Source organism: Haemaphysalis longicornis, unplaced genomic scaffold, assembly GCF_048455015.1.
Source record: "Haemaphysalis longicornis isolate Haplotype H1 unplaced genomic scaffold, Haemaphysalis longicornis Haplotype H1 scaffold_6, whole genome shotgun sequence".
Taxonomy (NCBI): Eukaryota; Metazoa; Arthropoda; class Arachnida; order Ixodida; family Ixodidae; genus Haemaphysalis; species Haemaphysalis longicornis.
In genome coordinates, this window is record NW_027526407.1 from 8,671,923 (window position 1) to 8,694,046 (window position 22,124).

At 44.3% G+C, this 22,124-nt stretch overlaps 1 protein-coding gene across 2 annotated transcripts; it reads right to left on the reverse strand.

The window, feature by feature from the left end:
• Nucleotides 1-918: 918 nt before the first annotated feature.
• Nucleotides 919-20,186, reverse strand: LOC144141374 ((3R)-3-hydroxyacyl-CoA dehydrogenase-like). 2 transcript variants are annotated; one of them, XM_077672963.1, is made up of 4 exons: nucleotides 20,073-20,186; nucleotides 16,876-17,064; nucleotides 10,971-11,167; nucleotides 919-1,425 (listed from the first exon to the last, which is right to left on the reverse strand). In XM_077672963.1, the coding sequence occupies exons 1-4, from the start codon at nucleotides 20,167-20,169 to the stop codon at nucleotides 1,027-1,029; spliced, it is 882 nt and encodes a 293-aa protein (XP_077529089.1). In that variant the 5' UTR covers nucleotides 20,170-20,186; the 3' UTR covers nucleotides 919-1,026. The 2 variants fall into 2 exon arrangements, with proteins under 2 accessions (XP_077529089.1, XP_077529090.1); XM_077672964.1 differs by having other exon boundaries at nucleotides 16,876-17,051; nucleotides 20,073-20,179.
• Between the last annotated feature and the right edge of the window lie 1,938 nt (nucleotides 20,187-22,124).

The following is a 22,124-nucleotide window of genomic DNA, read 5'->3' on the forward strand; positions in this document are numbered from 1 at the left end:
ACACGCAAATACGGAAAACGTAGTTGAAGAAGCTTTGAGGAACTGCTTACCCTGAAGATAAACATCGAACAAAACTCGGGCAAATGACTCATGTCGTAACTGTTAGCGCTGCTAAAACCTACACAACCGATTGACTGACAATTTTGAGGGCTAACGTACTGACGCGGCACAGGCGATGAGGTGCGCAGAAGTACAGGGCTCGGGAATAATTTCATCAACCTTGGAATATATAACGTGCGCATAAAGCTCGATCCCAGGGGCGATTTGTGTTTTCGCTTCCATCAGAAAAAAATTACAACTGTGAGAAGAGAAGCATTTGGTAGAACATAACTTTGTTCAATATATTTAATGAGTGAGGGAGTTACTTAGGGGAGTTAGGACCATAAAATGGCTGTGGCAACAGAATCCCCGATGGCTTGCTAAAACGCCGGAGCCAAGCAACACTCTGGTTTTACCGCAAAAGGGACTGGTGATATTTCTGCGCAGGCTCATCACGTATAAAGTCCCCTAGTCGTGAAGAAGATGCTGGAAGCATCCCTCAATGCCCTTCTTAATAATCCCTCAAGAACATTTACAAAAAACATTACCTAGCGTTCTGCTCAGTTGGTCTCAAAGCAAGCATTTCTCAAGTATTTCTAGTAACCCGGGTTATTTGTTGGCGCCTTAATCTTTCAGAGCATCTACATTGCTTCTATTCAAAACGTGAATATTTTGAGTGTGTCCATCACGGCGGTGCTCAGGCTCCAGGGAAAAATAACATTCTGTAAACAAGCGGTAAATGTATATCTAAACTGCCACACATTACTGGTACTTCGTACACGCTACAAGTATGCAAATACATTGGCGAATTGTAATGCATCCTAGATTCGTCTTATTTCAGAACTCATTGTTTGAGAACTCGGTCCAAGGTGGTAACGTGCAAGAAATCTTTATTCCCTTCAAGATATTTATAGCCAGTACAGTGTTACATAAAAGGCCTGGCATTTCAATATCCATAACTTTGTATTTTAGTGAGTAGCGTGTTCTTTAGAGGTTGCCTCCATCAATATTTACTGATGCTCCTGTAATATACGAACTTTTAGGGGAGCAGAGAAACATCACTACTTCGGCCACTTCTTCCGGGCGGGCGGCCCGGCCAACTTGTGTAGCTTGAATCGCAGCGTGGCGAAACTCGTCTGGGAGGCTAGCCGCCATGGCTGTCTCCGTAATCCACGGGGCTACAGAGTTGCAACGGATGCCATGAGGCGCCAAGTCGACAGCCATACTGCGCGTGAAGGCATCGACGCCGCCTTTCGCTGCCGCATAGCAGCTTATGCCGGGTGGTGGCTTCTGGGCTCCCTTGCTTGAGACGTTCACAATGGCACCATCACGTTCTTTCGCCTCTATCAGGGCGCGAGCTGCAGCCCGGCTTACTAAAAAGACTCCCTGCGGGTAAAAAGTGCACATTGGTAAAACAGTACTATACTGTAGTAAAGTACTAACGAGTTTTTCTATGAAGATAAATAACAAATGTGGAAGTAAAACGCGCTTCGTTACAGAAAGTATCCCGAATATATATCACATATGTTAAACGCCTTTGAATGCCGAAATTCACACCCCCAAAAAATCAGCCGCTTTTTTCTTTGCGGATTTAAAAATCCTTAAACTTTTTGAAACGAAGAATGTTCCGTTGCTTATGATTCTCAATTTTCTTTAGAAGAATGCTGCTTTGCAATTTTTGTTTTCAAACACTGGTTGTCTCATCCGCCTTCTTGCACTTTTTACAGACAGTTAGTGAGCGTCCCCATGTTGAAATCTTTTGCTAATTTAGGAGACCCAGTGGTACACGCACATCGGTACGGCAATATTCGCTCGATTCACAACAACGACTGCAACAGTCGTCAGAGAATCTGTTCTGTGAAGCATGACTGAATTTATAGATAGGAGTGCGAAACCACAATACTCGTCGCGAGCTCACACAGAGCTCAAGTTTGGAGGTTCGATGTAGCCTGAAAAACCAAACAGTCGTGGTTTACCTCGTGCAAGTGTATGGAACCATCTCCACTCACTAGGCGAAATACATACACACACAAAAGCAAACAAATTGGGCCCCTCTAGTACCCATTTTCGTGCATTGAGTGATTTATTGAACGCCTAAGTGTGTAATTAGGCAAGTCACATAAGTACCCCGTGTCGCAGGAAGGCCGCCGTTGTCGGTGGCTTTCTGTATAGGAGCAGTTGAAGACGATATGACGCTTCTCCAAAGCGGAACAGAGGTGGCGATGGTGAGGGCCATACTGTGAGGTTTCGGGTCCCCAGTCCAGAGGAGATTTAAGCCACACTCTCAACACCATAACAGACTGCCAACAGGCTTTGTGGCTCCTAATCGCAAGATGAATTCCAGAGCGCTTGAAGGAAGAAGCCCCCATCTCCCGTCCGCCATGAAAAAGAAAATATTGCCTGGACCCGAGAGCACGAGAGCCTGGCGGGGAACATATACCAGCCGCGTCGGCGGTGCACCCCTTATGACCACTTTCATGTTCCCATCTTTAGAGGCTTTGAAAAGCGGGTACTCACCATGCGCTTCAGAAGAAGTTTCTTTCTGTGCCTCACAAAATGTTGAACACTATTGAAGCCACAACACTTACAAATATTCTCACAAAAAAACTTCTATTGGGAACACGTTTATGCCTGTTGTAGATTATGACAAAGAATTGAAGCGCTAGATCAACAAGACGAGCGAGTCAACACAAACAAGGCGTTCAAAACACACAAGGCGCTCACACACAAGCGCCTTTTGTGTGTTGACTCGCTTGTCTTGTCCTAGAGCTTCAATTCTGTGTTCAATTGGGAACTCGCGATAGAAACTTACATTTGGGAAGAATCGGTTAAGGGTGGCAGAAATTCATCACCGGAGCGCATAATTTTACACCTAATTTTACGCATCCTGGGCTCTCCTCGCATACAATAAGTACGCACAAATGCAATACATTACACCATAGACATGGGAAGCTTGCCTGTTCAGCTTATCCTTTTTGATGACAGCTCACTTATCGAGAGTGCAAAGGAAGGAGCCTATGAAAGTGGAGCCTGGAACCTGGGATTCCCCCTGCTAAATTTATTTTTCGATTCCCTTCCCCGTACTCACAATATTTTCTGCTCTCGTGTAAACGCCTTTTCATTCGTTTTATTGTTTTAACCTATAAAAACGTCTTTTTCAAAGGTATCATGACAAAACTCCTCTTTCTACGTCGAAAGCTATACTTGATGACGATGTTCGGGTGTTATTGACGCAGTGCCAACTATGTCAAAGAGTGACATGAAGTGGTCACACAGCCTAGATGAATAAGTTACCACTATGACTGGTTAGCAAGACCAGAATTGAACTCAATTAAAGAAGACGATTATTGTTGGTGTAAAGTGCCAGGTTGTGATGACGTGTTATGCTAAATTAGGTGTGGAGGTTTACTTCTGATAAAAAATTCGACACGCTTTAGACAAAGTATGTGATGGTCATATAAATAGTGGGCTGGCTGCGGTTGGTTGTGTTTTTTGTAACGTTTTCCAAACTGTTTGTGTCATAGTGAGTCTAGTGCCTTGCATTGAATCTGTGTGTGCATTACAGATAGACATCCATACCCGCTGCACAGGGGTCTAGGTGATCCAGTGAGCAGGTGGGAGTGCGTTACATGCGTAATGCTTATCCGTAATCTGGCTAATGTACCTCTCGTATGTCGGATGTGTGAACGGTTGTTCCTAACTGCTGTTTTATTTTTATGGATTGTTGTCTGTCTGGTCAGTGCTGTCTGCTTGCCGTGTTTTACGAAGTTGTCGAATGTAAATAGACTGCCAGCGGCCATTTCATCTGCCTCCTATTTTTCTCGATAACGCAATAGACCGGCACTTCACACACTGTCAATGCGAAGTTTAAGGAACAACAAACTTAATTACTTTAAAAACAAGATTAACGATATGATTTTGCGATGACTTTTCGAAAGAGAAGTTGCGCACGACGCTGAGTGGTCTGTAGATATAATGATCTTAGGAATATTACGTACAATTATGTGACTTACAGCAACGCAACACCACACGCTTAAGCCATAGAAATGCTTATGTTTACATTAATGGTTCTGAATTCATTAAAGTCGGGTCCGTGCACAACACACCACAATGGAGTGACTTGAAAACTCTGCTTTCCATAGTTATTTTGCAGAAACATAAAATTCTTCAAAATAATAGTATTGGTATCCTGTTTGTTATTGAAGTGTGAAAAAGACATAACATGATATTGGACGAAGGTGCCATGGTGCTATGTGATTAGTGTGAGATGATTTGAAGGTATCTCACAAGGAGACATGAATAAAGCCGTCTCAACCGCTATCTCAGTAAGAAAGGAATATAATATAATTGGAGGCTTACAAAGAGCGGTGACGGGGTTGCGTCTATAAAATCCGGTTTATAAGGATTAACATAAATTGATGAAAGTTTAGAATCATGTACCAGATCAACATATGTTCGCGGTTACTCTAGGCACCAATTGTGGCATTCCACGTACTGGCCTTGGATTGGGCTTGTACTGAAAGCACCGCACGAAAAGTAAGTCCCCAGGTGAAGCACTGAATCGAGCATTTTATGGCTAATTTTGTATATGACCCATACACCCCAATCCTTTGTCCAATTGAGAGCCTTCCAAGCTGCTGAAAACATCTGACAGAAGTTGTTTGTTCGCACCAAGAGACTGGTTATAGAGTATTTATGAATGCTAATTGTTTTAGGCATTTATGTTTAGACTATTTTATGTATGGAATGAATGTGTGATTTTTCTCTAAAGGACACCTTAAACATAGCGCTCCTTTTTTGAAGGAATGTAGACGCCGTTAAGCTTAAAATCTGGCCCCCCCAAAATACTTGCTCCTTTTCGAGAACACGACACAGGTGCTGCTTGGAGGATCAGGTTAAAACCATTTTAATCGGCCGACACAGTAATTTTGTTTACATAAGCTCGACCTGACGTTCACATATGGCCTTGTTACAAGATTTATATGATATTTGCATATTGTCCACGTACGTTTAAGAGGAGAGTAAAGGTGGCAATGCGTTTTGATGCGAATTTATGTAAATATAAAAAAACATGAAGCTCAATAAAACCCTATGAGGCACGCTGTTCTCCCGCACGTATACTTGTGACAATGCCGACGCAACACTGACACAAAATTTTCATTTTGATGAAAAACAGTGTTCAACATGTTTCCTGACACGCCAAAAAACTGCAGGTCGCTAAGGATGAGCTATCGCCAGGCCTGTCGTAAGCCACTTCAATATCGGAAAATACCCCCATGCAGTTTGGGTTGTGCATGTAGGCATGCCTAATTTAGCACTCTAAAGCAACTAGCTCATCATTTGTTAATTGCCCCTCCCAGAAGCCCGCGTGGCAGCTCTCGAGAAGCTCATTGTGCTCCAGCAAGTACAAGAGTTTTCAAATGATCATTTTCTTGAAAACCTTGCACAGTACGCTGTTAGGCGCTATGGGTCGATACCTTCGAAGAGAGAAAGGCCTTTTTTCTCTTTGAGGATATCAGACTGCAATGGCCACCCTCAAGCGCATTGAAATGCGTCCCGAAAGTCGCATCTTGTAACAGTGTAGGAGTAATAAATGAGTGTCTGCGTGTAGGTGTTTATCAAAGTATACATGATGTTGCCTCCACCTGGAGCTGAAAGCCTACACGTGTTCACAGCAGCCCTAAGCTCTTGTATTGAAAACCGAGAGTTGTAAGAAGTGCGTGTTTTTCTGTTGTCGGGTATAGATGTTTTTAAAAATGGATTTCCATGTTTCAGAAAAGCGTTTGTGTTGTGTGCCGAACTGGACACTTGTTAGAAGTGTTGCGCCAGAGTGTTAGCCTAGCCTTCAGTGTGTCGCCTGTTGTACTGACAAGGAGCAGGCTCTGGGTTTATTATTCTTGGAGTTTTCGTATTCGTGTCCAGATTTTCTGTGTGTGTCAGTGTATAAGTGAATGGACGTAAGCAGGAAGCACGGTCTCTTTTTTCGCCCCACGACACGCATGCTTTCCAAAAGCCTGCGGCCTGGCAAAGGAGATGAAGTTATCCTACGTGGAGTATCGACAAATGATACCTCCGGCCTTCTAGACACTCTCGCTGCCGCCTACAGTCCTTGTTCCACCAGGGCATTAGAGGTCTGGTGGAGCATTCTTTACTACGGGGTGGAAAATTTGCGCCATTTGAGTTGGACTGCTTTGTCCACATGTAGGTGTGTGAGGGATATGCTGTGTAGTTTGGATGTTTCTGAACATGCACTCCAGATCGCTCGGTCTTCTTTGGGCCTCTTAGGGTAAGTAGAACTACTGGGACCTATACAAGGTAGTGAAGTAGAAAAGCCGTCACTACCGTGTGGGTTCGTGCCACGTGTTGTCAAGAGATGAGGGGAGAATTTCAGAGCCAATCACTACATCGTGGTGCGAATAAGTATTGTGTCCTATAAAGTTGTATCTGCGGTTTCTCATTTAAAATGCATTCTGCAGGGGATGTTCACAATTTTAATCAGGCGACCTTGGGCAACAGTGCAGGAAGAGCCCAAAGGAGGTTTACCTGCGCTTCGGTCGCCTAAAAGTAGGCATGGTTCTTCAGCTCATGAGCGCTTTGAAATCAGAGCTGGATAGCTGGAAATCAAGAGTTATGTAGAGGAACCAAACTGTTATTAACGCGTTAAATATTGTTGTGATTGCCACAGCCTCGACAAAATGTTTAAATTGAGGGTATTACATGCTAGGAAGTTCCAGGCAACAATGGCCACACCGCCAGAGCAATGAGCACACCCGTCTCTGCCCTTCCTAAATACGATAAAACTAGTCAGGAAATTTGAGTGTGTGCTGCTTATACGCCTTTCCTACAGACACATTACACTCGGTTGGTTTGCATCTAGTATCTTATATTGATCAAAATTTTTGTGGCATCTACAGTGCCATTATTTATTTATTCATTTCAGATACCCTCATGATCTATTGAGAATTTTGAGGAGTGTGGTGCCAAACGAATACATCAATAAAAATACAAACCGTAAAAAACCTTTCCCGATGAATTGCAAAAGAAAGTTGGCACAACTATACAACCCAGTTGTGTAACAAAAGTGAAAAAAGAACGTTCGCGGCCAATTGATTTGCACGTGAAACGTAGCACTCTCCTACAAACAAAAATTGACTTCCATAAACAAACGTAACGAAATACACAGTATCCAGAACAAAACACAAGGCAAACAATTTGAAACTTAGTGTGGCATGTAGAAGTCAGTCAGTTGCTTCTTAATCTGTTCAGCTTTGGTTACAAGCATCAAGAAAGACGGCAGTTGGTTCCGCTACGCTGATGTTTTAAGGATGAATTAATTGAAGTAGGATGCAGTACGACATTGAGGCACGTCAACTTTTCGCAAATGATCTATACGAGATAAGATATAACTTGGTGGCGTGAAAAATGCGTCCTAAAGTGACGTATTAAGCTCATATGATTAAGAAAAGGCACATGCGCGAAATATCTCTGCGCATTGAAAGGGGCAGAAGTGATTCGGTTTTTCGTTACCGTTACGCTGGAACACCGGTCGTAGTTCGAAGGAATGAAATGGCCTGCGCGGTTTTGCACTGCTTCAAGGGTGTCTACGAGCGATTTAGAAAAGGAGCCCCGAAATGAAGCAGCGTATTCCAGTTTCGTACAAAAAGTGACGTATACAAAAGTTTCACGGATGGGAAAGTTTTAGAAATGTTTGTGATATACCCAATTGTATTCAGGGCTGGTTAAATGCGCAACAATACGGTACCCATCGTTGTACTGAACTTCTTGCAGCACCTTGTCACTCATGGCCGTGCCTCTGCAGTGCATTTCTGCAAACCACATGTTGGAAGCCTCCTCCAGTTGGGCGTCCCTGCTTCGGGTGTCCCTGCCGGTAGGTAGTGGAGCTTGCCATTTGCACTTCAGCTTAGGCTACTGTCGACTTCGTCAGATCAATGCCAGGCATTTTTGACGTATACAATACATGCTCAAGGTGTCTCACATGTGAATTTTCATACTTTTTTGCTGGTGAGCAAGTACCTCATCCGTTTATGCTTAGCCCCACCCATTGCCTTCGTCCAAACATCAAGAGAAGCTAGTTTAGCTTTTTACGCGAAGCGAACTGTTACCGTCCCGTAATACTGTACTGAGCCTCACGTCTTCCTTATTTCACTTGATGCCATGGCGAGTAACGCTGTTTGATAAGGACAGGGTGTCAACCTGTCCTTCCTGCCCTGGAGTGTTTTCAGCTGAGCGCGAATGTTCTGGATTTAATTTCTTAGTATTGGGAGGAAGAGCATTCTGAGAAAAAAGGTGCTTCGGCTTTGTATTCTTCGTCCAATTGCAAGGGTTGGGGGCGCCACCTGCTGCCGAGCCGATCAGGCGGGTTCCACATCGAATCCGCCAATTTTAGATGATTGCTTCGGTTATTCATCGTGCACCCTGTGTTTACCAAGTGATTCGCAAAGTCGCAAGGAATACTTGGGTTCCAGATTTTCAGGTAGGGGACCATTTTTCCAAATTCTGCGGACATTTTCGTGATCGCCAAAGTCACCTGGATCTACGCGCAGCGGCTGCTAGGCCTGCTGGCCGGAGGCCTCGTTAGGTCTAGGCGTGATCCGCAGGGCCGTAGGCCGAACTCCGAGGCCGTCGCCTCCGCGGATCCCTAGGACCGGACATTTTACCCAAGCCTCATTGTAACATGGCAGCCGCTATGCGAGTAGAAGTGGAGGGAGTGAAAATTCAACCCGAGCAAGTGACTAGAGCCCTGGGATGGCGAGTTGCTGGCTAAAAGAGGACCCAAGTGCAGCAGCGGGACCTAAGCCTGAGGACAAACGCCTAGTCAGCGATGCCCAAAAATGCCGGTCGCCGGCCGGCTTGCTTTAACAGAAGCAACTCAAGGCAGCGCGAATGCTCTAGTTAACCAAGGACGATATCAAGATCGTCATGAGGCCGAGAGGTGGTTTTGACGTCAGCAATGTCTCCCGCTTCTATGTCAGCCGAGCAATTGCCGCCGTTGCGAACATTGGCGGAGAGGAAGCAAGGAAAGACGGGATATGCCCAAACAAGCAGCAGAACATAGTCATCGCTAGTACCCTAAGAAGCAAAAACGCCGACCGCTACTCGGCGGTAGCTCGACTCAAAGTCTATGGCGCCGAACATGAAGTAAGCGCGTAGGAATCGCCGACTCACGGCACGGTCAAGGGGGGGGGGGTCATCCGGAGGTTCCCCTCACGGACACGGCCGAAGAAATCAACGTCCCTGCAAGCCAACCGTATGGGCACCACGAAGTCGGTGGTGATCGCGTTCAACAGACCCAAGGTGCCAAACTATGTCAAGCATGGCAACCTGCTCGTCATGTGCTAACTCTACCGGAAGCAGATAGAAACTTGTTTCCGGTGCGGCCGCCTCGGCCACCGAATGAACGTATGCCCAAATCCGTCTAACCGGATCTGCCGCGGCTGTGGCGTCCTGAACCCCAACGACGTCCACAAGTGTGTACCCAAGTGCAGCCTCTGCGGAGGCGGACACCTCACGGCCGACAAGACGTGCAAGGCTCGATACAAGACTCCGTAAGTGGTGCGGAATCGGAGATGGGAGCGGCAGAGAGCCGCCAAAGACGAGACGGCAGGAGACGGCCCTCCGCGTGTCAACAGTCATTTTGGTTTTTTGCACCAGTGTCTATTCACGATACAAAACGGCTTGTATTTACCTGTTTTGTCTCCAAGATAGCAGTCTATAAACAGGACCTAATGTTTCTGTAATAATGGGGCAGAATTTCATGGCGAGAGACCGTTCGTCGAAAATTTCGCTCATAGTCGGGGGTGCCTGTATCAACTAGGTCCATGTTAGCGAGACACGACTGTGCGATATCTTCTCTTCGCACTATTTACAGCTTGGAGCAGCTAGAAATATGTGTGCCTGTGTGTGTGTGCGTGTGCGCTTGTAAGTGTGCGTGCTTGAGCGTGTGCGTGTGCGTGTTTGTGTTGCTGTGTGTGTTCGTGTGCGTCTGCGGGTGTGCGTGTGGGCACGTGTGTGCGCGTGCGTGCGTGTGTGTGTGCTTGTCATCCTGTCAAATATTGCAACCAGCGTCTGCTTCGGCCATTAAAGGCGTTAAAACTTGTGTATGCAAAATCAGCGGAGTAAGAGCCTTGTATAAGTAATTTTTCATACAAAAATACCATGGAATTTGGTTCGGGTACTTTAAAAATTCTTAAGCCAATTACGTTGCTTTCTCACATGGTGCTGATGCGATGTCTTGCCTTGTTATGCATAGCAAGGCAAGACATCGCCTCAGCACCATGTGAGAAAGCAACTTAATTGGCTTAAGAATTGGCTTCCTATAGTAAACTGCTATAAACAGGAAGAATCAAAGGAAGCTTTAAAAGTTTTGTAACCAGCATCATGAACTTAGAAATCGCCACACAGTATAGTTTCAAAACTGATGTCATCTTTAAGACAAACTTCAGGAAGCATCTAGTCCGAACACTTCAAAATTGTATTTTATACGAAACAATAACGTAGCCATTTCGAGAAAACAAAAAAGTGTTTTCCGCGTAAATAATACCAGATGCAAAGTTTTTGAAATTTTAGTTTTAGAACGTAGAGACAAACCAAGACACGACACAATGCCCGATCCCATCCTGGTCTCCTAAATAACTTTCTCAACATGCGCTGCCACCACATTTTTATTCAATAGCAAGAAGTACACAAAGCCAATCTTGTGGTTTAATATTTAAACTATATATTTCCTCTGTTCATGTCTATTGTAACTAACGGTAGTTTAAACGTTTTCTTGCCTAAACCCCAAATTGTGAATTCATTCTACCCTCAATGCGCTTTAAATCAGTAGCTTTAATTTCCATAATCCTGAATGGTAACTTAAGAGACTGAATAAAATAGTAAATTTATCATAAAGCGTTGCCGCAAAAACTTACCTTAAGATTTACTTTTAAGACGAAGTCGAACACGTTCTCCGACAAGTCCGTAAGAGAAGTGAATTCCGTTCCTACTCCGGCTGAGTTCACCACGATGGTTGCGGGAACATTGCTGAAGCTTCGAATTTCCTCAAACATTGCATGTACTGAAGCGGAAACACCGACGTCAACATGAAGTGCTTTGTGGTCTCCCTGGCCTGTGAGAAATTATGGCGTTATCACTATTAAACTCATACTTTTTTCCCGGAACTCATTTGTAACCATTAATTTATTTTAGGATAATTATAACGCTCGTTATAGTAGGTTCAAGAAAATACAATTATTCACGGAGTTGAACTCCGGACACAAATAAGGGACAACACGAACACCATAGGAATGGGATACCTTAAAAACCAAAGTAGACAGGCCAAGCAAAAACTATGTGCTATTTTATTTTGTCAGATTTGTGACTAGCGAAGCTGAGCTGACGTACACCGCGGAGCAATGCAGGAAGAATCACAGCAAGTGCTTCTGCGATTTGATTTTTTCCTCGTCATTATTTTTTGTAAAATATTTGAAATCTGGAAGTACACGCTTATATCGGTGGTGGAGAATGAGAGTCAAGGCACGGCAACTTTAAGAAGAGAGTCTTAAATGTCCCGTAATGTTAGAAGCTGCCCAGCATCTTGGCGCAGTCGAGTTGGCCTATCCGTGGCTTCTCAATTACGGCCATAGGAAGGAAGTGATACTTCAAATAAAAAAAGGGATCTTGTCGTTTTAAACTCAATACAGAGCCAAACAAAAGCAAGCGAACAAATAAACAAAAACAGAAGCTAATTAACAAAAATGCACAGTCACACATGCTTCACGTAATGGTACACCTCATGCTGCAAAGACAAGCAAAACTTCGCACCCTAAAGCTTCCATTCGGTCTTGCATCTTATTCCAAACCTCGGGTTTAGCGCACAATAAATTGTTGATGTATGCAAAATTTCCCGAAACCATAGTCCTGAACGACTTCGCTTTTAATAAGTTATTCGTAGTATATTTTGCAAAAATTGATTGTGCATTGTGCGATGCTTCCATCATGAACGTATTATGCACGAATACACCGATGAAACACTAGATACATGAAGCAGTAAGTGGACGTCTCCTTTTCACCCAAAGAGCATTTGACTGCTTCGCACTTTTTAAAATTTCTTGGTACCCTAGAGCTGGAGCAACATTTCAATGTAGTCCCCCGTTTAGCCGGCATGCAAATTTGGTCCTTATGTCCCAACTACTTGTGCGCCACCTCACCGACGCAGTGAACAGGTAAAAAAATGCAGACGATGACAACGGCCCTTTGGTAACAGAACCTAAACCGCTCAATTGGAGCAGGTCAAAGCTTCAATACAGGCCCCAGGGGAGAGATTGAAACAGCCGTGCCTGTTTTGATAGTGTTAGGTTAAGACAAAAACAGCGGAGAGCACTTAATTAGGGAAAACACGACTCTTGCTGGGTTATCAAGAAAGTCGGGAAAAAACTTAGGCCTTGCGGCATACCAAAACCTCGAAGACAGTAGAAACACTATTTAACACTACAAGGGCGGTCAAACTATAGTGTGACCTTCACATAACAGTGTAACGGTCATAGCGGCATTTTCAGAGGCACGCGAAGCTAATTCTTGAAGTTTTACGAAATAGAACGAAGCTACTGACCGTTTTATGATGATACTAAACGGCAGGTTATCAAGTAAAAACTGAGTACTTGGTGGTCTCCTGAGACTTCATCGAAGCAATGGCAAACCGGTGGACATGCAGTAATAAAAGAAAAGATGAATTCTGAAAAAGTTATGCAGAGGCAACATTTGCGGGCAAACTATGATAAATCTCATTGTACTGGGCTTCTTTAAAATACAGGTAAATAAAACTTTGTGCATATAAAAACAACCAACGCCGAATTTGACAATAAAACAAGCGTCGCCTAAGGTGTTTACGCAATTCCTGAAGTACTTCGCAAAGTTAAAACTATTGATCACAGGATGTTGAGGAAAACATAAACTAGATCTCAGAAGGTTGGGAGGGGGGTGCCTAAATATAGAACAAGCTGTCGCTACGGTACTACGGTAGGGGAGCGAAAAAAACGTGTAGCGGTAAGCCATCGCAACCAATTATACCGAACCCGTAACGGAACCCGCCAGGAGGTCGGTCAGGGCGCCCCTGGCATCAGCTTCACCCTTGCTATTATCCTATTGTCGGTCTAACGTCTTTTCTGTATAGCCTCCTCCTATAATCAGTCTTGACTGACGTACCTTCAACCGGTGTATCAGTTGTCACCTGAGTCAACTACTCCGTATTTTTCATAAAGCAACACACACGCGTTCGAGACCAAGGTACGTTCAGAATTAACGTGCTTAACTTCGTGGTCCCGCGTTCTCAATCAACTGCTCCGTAGCGTGGGTTCTAAAACTCATTCTTGACCACCTGTACCACAAAGCAAGCAATGTGGTTTATAAAGTTATAGACACCCAATATACACAAATTAGGGGAAAATAATTGCCAGAGGGCTACAAAATTCAACAAAAAGTTTGTACTGGGTAAACTCTTAGGAGGCCGCATCAACAGATAGAGTACGTTTATTGCCGAAACGATTAGCACTGTACTGTACCCAAAAGGTGTCGCGTGTTGAAGTAAGCGCGCTCTGCAGGGAGGTTATAAACCTTCTCCTAGGCGCTGTGTGTATCTAGAGAAGCAAGTCAGCTTCGACGATTGAACTCCCAGTCTAAAATATGGCTTGTACATTATAACACAAGAGCGCAGAGGGCCGAAAGTTACACCCCTGTCCGCAGGCTGTATGGCTGTCTGCATCATATGGCTTGAACACCTAACAACACGTGTGCTGAAAACCAGCTGACTTGACGCGCGCTCACTAGCGTCATCCACTGGTTCTTTTGAAACAAGGCTTCCATCTTTTCTGAGCAGCTCCTAACTTGGCTACGCTGTTCGCTCTCAGTTGCGTAGGCCGATAGAGGGATTTTAGGCAACCTGCCTAGGTTCGAGTAGAGGAAAGCCTCACATGTTTTGTAACATCGAGCGACTTCTTCACTTTAGCCTGAGCACGTAGGTAATGTCGCGGGTTTTTTAAAAACGTATGATGTGGAATCTATTAGGTTGGTTTATTTTGCATACGCACTTTGTTTGTTTTTTGATAATCATAGTAGATCAAGGACAAAGGCTGCGGTGTACTGAGTCTAGACGTGAACGCTTGTGAAACTTCGCGCGCAGCGAAATGAGACAATGTTGATAATTTTCCAACGCGCGGTGCTTCTGGGTTGTCTGAAGTAGCAAATATGCACGCAACAATCGCTTGAAAGTGCATCACAGTTTTATTGAAATCAAAGGCTGTATAACGTCGACCTAATAATTAAAACACGACAGCAATACTTCTTAACAAGAAAAAAAATATTAGGGAATTTTAACAAGACTGTTCTTTTCGGAAAAGTTTAAAACATTAAAAGTACTTTGCCCAATTTAGTCCTGTAGGAACCTCCTGCAGACCAGGAAGATTTGTGGACGGAGGACGCAGTAAGATATTTTAATATAATCGACGTGGTTACTGGACAAATAATATATATTCGCTTTGTCTGAGTGGAAATATATTATTTTTCGTCTGCGCACATTCTCAAACGCGTCGAGTGCTGCACCCGTCTTTGAAGTATTAAACATTAAGCCGTTTCGCTCCTGCAACGCCGCTTGTGATTTGACACTCCACCGTTAATTTGCGCTCAGAACTGCATTCATACCAGCCAATTTTTTTCCAGGATCCCAGAGTACTTTTTATACATGCAGCCGAGACCTTCTTTGGATGAGGTTGCAACCAAAACGTCCCAACGAGTACAAATGATATTTTAAGTACATTGGCTTCCAAAATGAGCTTGTCAATAAAAAATGGCGTCGCCCCTCAGGAGAAATTCATGGATTTTTTTTTTTGCATTGTTACCATTGCGGCATACAAAACGTACGCTATGTAGGAAGAACAAGCTTCGTCAGTCAGTTTCAGGCCCTTTTCCCCCTCTCCCCCCCTCAAAATTACAAAAGAAAGAAAAAGGAGGAAAATTGAAATAAAACTGTTGTAATCAATGTTCTTTTCTGTTGGATCCTCCTGATTATCGTTCTATTGTTAAAATGCAAAGCCGAAATTTGTAAAGTATGATATTCCTAAGTAAGTGTTTTTTACATGTATTTATTAGTCTTCAGTTAAAACGAAGGGTGCTATTCTCTGGACATCATGTTGACATTAAGCTAATCATTGATCAAAAATATTACCCGAGGTGCCACACAAACACCTGAAAGTTTTAATGCTTTTAGCGTTTTGCACCGTTAGGCCGTTTAAAGGGTCGCGTTGTGAAGTTTAAAATATTATTAGGAGTGTGCAGCATTTTTTTGGCACTTGCACATTTTCCCGTATTCTCCATGGGTCACCTAAAAAACACAGGTTACGCGACAGTAAGATCTGTCTGTCACCACGGTATACACGAGACGATTCTGCTATCAGCACCACTGATTTTATATTATCCCTCTACTCGTTCATTAAGCTTGCTCTCTTATCTGCGCACAGAGAAAATGTTCTGAGTAAACTATCCCTTTGAAAAACGTTGCAACATCAGAACGGGATGATCAGCTTCCACGCTGGCTATTTTGTATTGTTTCCTGTGCTCGCGGAGTTTTTCAATTATGCAATTTAAAGCCTTGAGGAAGAAAGAAATATGACAAGGAATGCTCAAAAATCTGTAACAATGCGAAGACAAAATCCCAGTTGGACACTTTGAAGATCTCTTTTTGAACTGTCCATTGCACTTTCATGTGGCTCTCGCCTAACCATGCCAAATATTTCAATGACCACTTCTTCCCGACGGGTAGTGTGTCGACAAGCTCGATCTTCTTCGCACTGTGTCTGCCCTGCCCAGGACTTGTGCTGGTCGCGCCATCAGCCGTAGAAATGGGCAACTATATGGCGCGGCACACAAGGAGCGCGTAGAGCGTCTTACGGCCTTTCGCCCCTACTTAGAACCCTCCACCGGTGCTGCTGCTTTCCTTTCATGGCGCGCGCACTTCTGGCTGCCCTCCGATTTCCGGCGGCACTTTTATTGTGTGCTGCTCAGTGCACATCTCAAGGCGTTCACACAACATTGAAATCTAAGAATTTTGCTTAAAAGAACGTTTCAGCAAGTGCTTAGGGTGTAGCCTTAGGAAAACCACGATGGTTTCCCAGAAAACCACTAGTCCCCTGTTCACTCCCAAACCTAAACATCAACTGTTCCCCCTGCTCAATGCCTGCACTATCAATAAATTTCACAAATTGTAACCCTGACAAATAAACAAATACTACCAGTTGTCGCGCGGGTCTTTGACAAAAACCTAATATTTTCTTCGCCAATCAACTGGAATTTTATGGGAATCTGTCTCTTTAACAATACCTTTGAACTATGTAGTCGTACATACTGCGCATTGTACGTCTATCACTATTCTAGCTTCACTTTAGATATATATGTGATTGAATAGGGTGACCAAGTGTCTCTCGGATTTAAATAATAATGCAAGTCACCTGGCGTATGGACCCACCGCGGTGGCTCAGTGGCTAAGGCGTTGTCCTGCCGAGCATGAGGACGCCGGTTCGATTACCGGCCGCGGCGGCCGCTTTTCTGATGGGGGCGAAAAACAAAACACGCCCGTGTGTGCGAGATGTCGGCACACATTAAATATTCCAAGTTGGTCAAAACTAACCCGGAGACCTCCACTAGGGAGTGCCTCATCGCCTGCGTTGCGTCGCCACGTTAAACCACACAACCAATCAATCACCCGGTGAATGACTGTGTTGTTAAGAACCCTTTATTATAAGGCAAATGAAAAAATGTTCCTAACAAAAGCAAACATATCAGCAGCACCTGTTAGTGTTGAAGCAACGGCTTTTGCCCCATCCATGTCGACGTCAGCTACCGCCACCCGAGCCCCGCTTTTTGCCAGCAATTCGCATGCGGCACGACCAATTCCACTGGCTCCCCCAGTCACCAGTGCGAGGCGGCCGAGAAACATCCCGGCATCCATTGAAAGATCCCTGCACCTGCACAAACGTCCTACAAACGTTTTCAAGTAGAAGCAAAGATACCGTGGTTTTAGTTATTCCGCCCCAGGTCGAACGTCGCTAGTTTGTCATTATTCGGTACATTTTCAGGAATGCTGCACATGAGCCCTGGTTTTTACAATCCACAAATCGTGTACTATCGAAAAGTATCATCACAATACGTTGAAATTAGACTGACCCTAAACTTTGCACAATGTGAAAATCCACGCTTTGTAAAGTAGAAGCATACGTATGTGAGGGAGATTTTGTTCTATCTCAGGTTATTCGACGAAAGCCGGTGTGTTCCATATCAGTTTTTTTTTTGTTTCAGGTCTCTCACTGTCCACGGATTGTAATCATATCAATAATATAATAAGGAATGTGATCTCAGTGTGATTTTAATGCAAACCTCTCCACCTCTACCAGCCAACGATTCATTAGTGGCCTGCGGGACACGAAACTTCGAACGCGGATAGGGGGGGGAAAGGGGGTTGGGTGTAGAGAGAAAGTATTTCGGTATTCGTTCCCGAAGAACAGTGTAGATGGCATGGAGATAGGGCCCCATTACATATCGTTCCCCGCGCGCAGCTGCCTGCTCGGCCTGGCCGCACCGGCGGCCACGTTGCAGGGACGGTTATTTTGTCTCCTTGGCGGTGGTTTTTGGCCGCTTCGGGTGTGCTTCGCTTCCATTGTGCTTTCTTCGCGCGGTTTCATCAATGTTTTGGAGAGCCCCTCCTGTTTGACTTGGACCAGACATAATTAAGTGCTCGTACGGTAAACATACGTTAAAGATCGGTTTACAGGAAGGGAAAACAAAACGTAGATACCACAAGCTGCCATATGGCGGGTAGAGAAACGCTGGACTCCGTACGGGAGGTGGTTTTCTAAATTGATGAATACCAATTCGGTTGTGTTTTAGCAAGTATTAGAAAACGCGAAAGGAGCAACTAATTCTGGTCAATGAGTGAATATAAAGTTACCACAGCTTTCTCGGAATTTTCGAACTTACTGAAATAACTACTATCAATCGGTATCAATGAAAAGTACTAAGTAGTTCATATGCCGAATTGTTTCGGTGTTGGCGCTTGTGTAGCGTGATGGTGTACCCCTAAGCTAGCACATAAGGATGACTAGGTTCCGCTGTCGCAGCCTTTGAAAAACCCTCTTCTCCGTTTTCTCTCACTTCCGAGTCACGGCCCGGCTCCAGCGGCCTCGTCGTCCGCCACTATATCCCGGGCGTCGCCGACAGTCCTGCGCTCGGGACGCCACCCGCGCGAATTCCAGGTAACCCGCCGCGGTGGCTCAGTGGCTAAGGCGTTGCGCTGCTGAGCACGAGGTCGCGGGTTCGATTCCCGGCCGCGGCGGCCGCTTTTCTGATGGAGGCGAAAAGCAAAAACGCCCGTGTGTACGAGATTTCGGCGCACGTTAAAGATCCCCAGGTGGTCAAAATTAATCCGGAGCCCTCCACTACGGCGCGCCTCATCGCCTGTGTTGCGTCGGCGCGTTAAACCCTACAATCAAGCTCATCAATTCCAGGTAACGGCTGGCAGAATCTCTGGTTTTGCTATTTGTAGAGCCACGTGTGCGGATTCAAGTGACGCGCATAGGCAATTGTTGGGAGAACCACCTTCACAGCGTGTCCTGGAGCCAATTGTTTTTCGGTGCGTTTTCTATTCCTGATTTCGTGGGGTATTGTTATATTAGGCCGACTACATTTGTAAAGTCATCACCCCCTAGCCACTTTAATGTAACTTTAAGTCATCACCCCTAGCCACTTTAATGTAACTCCTTGTGTAAGCTAAGTCAACCTTCTAGCACGCACATACTTCGCACTTACATTTCTACGCTCGGCTCAGTCCTGAACTTTTCTAAAGCCGGAACGCGTACATCATAGCTTTTGGTTACGGTGCTGTGGTGCGTCTGTCCACAGAACATTTTGTGATTACCAAATAGAATCGTGCACACAGCACCCCACAGGGGACGCCCACAGGATTCGCATTCGATTAAATTTTGTTTGTTGTGGTAATTGCGACGTCAAGACCTTCACAGTTCTCAAAAAGAACAAGAAAACGTTTCTTTTGCCCAGGACTGAATCAAGTGAACAAGGAGAGTGTGGAGGTGCTGTTCTGTCTTCTTTGTTCGGGCAGAGACCAGGGCCACTTGAGCTATGGCGGCTACTGCAGCCATCCGGACACGTTGGACGTGCACGTTCAGAGATATACTTGCACGGCAAAAGTTCGACTTGCCGATTCAGAGTTAGACTTGCAGGTCTGGAGTTCCACTTGTACGTTCTCAGAGATTTTTTGTACATAAAGCTTGAGGCGCGATCCATCTTTGAGATTTTGACAGTGCTGTGTAAAAATAAATATGTGTCTTGGCAGTTGTGCGTACACTCCCGTCCACCTAATGGAAATTCTAAAAGTAACAAGTGCGCGTTCTCCTAATTAAAATATGGCCCTTTTCTATTCTTTCTGATTTTTTAATTTGATTGACCTTTTAAGTGTTGTCCCATATGAACCTGTCTACGAGAGCTGCTCATCAAATCTCAGTGAAGATGAGTTCTTGATTTGTTATGATCTGTTTTGTGATTTCTGGTGCGTTTTTAACACATGACAAGCATCTAAGTCACGGAACTTCCTCTTTGACACTGTTTTCTTTTCTCCTCAATTACCTCCTCGTTTAACAGCATCTCTTGTATCTTGCCGCAAAAAACGGACCCTTACAAACAACTTTACTTGCAAGCATATCCTGATTGACTCTGGACAGTCCGCAGCAACAAATATTTTAAGTCTGCAAAAGTAATTGAAAGCGTTATCATTTTGGGACAGCCTAGGGGCAAATCATTTAACTCTTGCAATGCAAGTACCCTTGAAAGTCTGTAAGATGTTTTATAAATCGATCTTTACCTCACGATGGACTCCGCAAATACAAATTAACTAATTTTTCAGCAAGCAAACTGTCCACTAGGGCACGCACACCGTGTGATTTAGATGCTCGATGTGCGTAACGCTAATAGCTTACCGAAAGCGGCTCCACAGTGGCCAGGTGCTCGGAGAGGCTGCACGAATGCCTGAACAACAGACACCACTTCGCTTTTTGAATCTGTTAAAAACCACATGTCTGTTTAAAGCTTTGTGTTCCTTTATTCTTGGATTGCTTCAGCTAAAAACAATTTTGTATTGAACAGTGTGTCCGAGGGGTTGAGATTCCAATTTGTTATTCACACTGCAAAACATGTTTGTAGTGAACGGAACGCAGCTGTGGAGGTCATTGGTCTGGAATTTGTAGTTTTTTAGAAGAAGAGTACAGCCTCGCTGAAGGAAACTGAGCAGACAGCAAGTGGGGCTGCCGTAATTGAAAGAGAACACGTGTTCGTGCTATGTCCCTCCGCCCGCAATCACTTTTGACCTATGGACACACACGTGCCCAATTACCCTGGCGTTCAAAAAATGACCGAAACGCCATAAATTCAGCAAGAACTGAGGGTGTTATTATAAAACATTGTATTGGTACATAGGGTTCAACAGCGTCGCCACTCAGAAGCAGCCATAAGATATAACGCTAACGAAATGCTCCCTTAGAAATTCTTTCCGAAAGTATGTTTTGGTAGCCGCTACTAAGGAGCGCCAAGAGTACACAATGATTTTTGTACTATTGGCTATATACTTGGGATTTCCATAATTTGCTTTCAGCCATCTTTCCCCATTTTTCCATGCTGTGTTCTTCACAATTTCGTATGTGCCGCAATAGATTACCTCCTTGACTCTGCTCCTACTTCGAGCGCACTTAACACGGCCAAACCACGCCGATTTCGTACCATACGAATTCAATCAGCGTTTACCAATTACTTTTCTCAGCTACCAAACAAACAGTATTTTTTCACAATCTGTAAACTAAACCGAAAGCTTCCTGGCCCCCTTGGTACCTTTCGGTGTTGTAATTAATAAAAAAGGGTATGCTTTAATGTACAGAGGCATAAAAAGTACAGCGATGTTAACCCACATATTGATTGAATTGAGGATCCGGCATTCCTGAAAAATTGATGACCTTGATATGCAAAATAAAAAGACGACCAAACGAGTTATCCTAGAAGCTTAACAACAAGTGTCATACCACAAAGGCTAGTTGCTGCCTACAGTACATGTATTCTTCAAGCTCAATAACTTTCAATGTGTTAGATGCGAATAATTGAAGCAACGCTCTATTATATGGTAGCTGAATACAGATAGTTAAACCTGTTCTTCCTTAAAACGCTCAGTGGTTAGCAACACTAAATAGTTCATCAAATGGTTTAACACCTTAGGTAATCAACGTATAACGTCAAGAAACTCTTCTACAAAATTAGCTGGGTCAAGGACCAACAATTCACGAGTATTACTTACCTCAGTTAATGGTTTTGTTAGCTCTGATTACTCCCGGCAACTGTAACTTTTAGGGGACAATTTTGATTGAGCCAACTCATGCTACTTGAAATAGAACAAGCTAACATGGCAAACCTGCTTGTCGCTCTATTATAAGTAGTTCTTTAGTTATTAATAATTTTGGGGTGTCCGCTTTTTTATTAGTTTTTTTTTTCAACGTGCCGTCAACCCCAGGCGCAGAACCTATGGTACTGAACGCCAGACAGTGTGTGAGAAGGAGAAGAGACTCCCAGCCTGCACCTGAATGCCAGACAGCCGCAACAGAAGAAATTTCTGCACGTTTAAAAAATAAAAGTGAACTGTGAGAAGGTTCACCGAAAGATCTTCAGAACATTAACGCCATATTACAGTGCAGCTTTAGTGTACTCACTGATGCAATCGTACGCCAATAAGGCCTGCATGAAAATCTACTTTCTCAGACGTCGAGGAGCCTTGGATCCTCACGTAAAAAAGCCGTCGTCTATGCAATTTCTGGTTCTCGGCGTTGTGGATGCGAACGCCAAGCAGTAGGCATCGATTTGTGTTGCCTACTGCTTGTCTACAGTTTATATCTAGCAACTGAGCTCAAATAAAGTTGTTTCTCCAGTAGCGCGAAACATTTCTGGCGAAAATACCTGTTTTAAACTTCACCAAGAATGCATGGTAAAAGTGG

Excerpts from the sequence above, each read along its gene's own strand:
- LOC144141374 (XM_077672963.1), bottom strand. The coding sequence starts at position 20,169 with ATGTGGTTTTTAACAGATTCAAAAAGCGAAGTGGTGTCTGTTGTTCAG. Across the intron at positions 11,168-16,875 it reads CGTTGCTTCAACACTAACAG|GCCAGGGAGACCACAAAGCA; the intron begins GTGCTGCTGATA and ends AATTTCTCACAG. Across the intron at positions 1,426-10,970 it reads TCTTAAAAGTAAATCTTAAG|GGAGTCTTTTTAGTAAGCCG; the intron begins GTAAGTTTTTGC and ends TTTTACCCGCAG.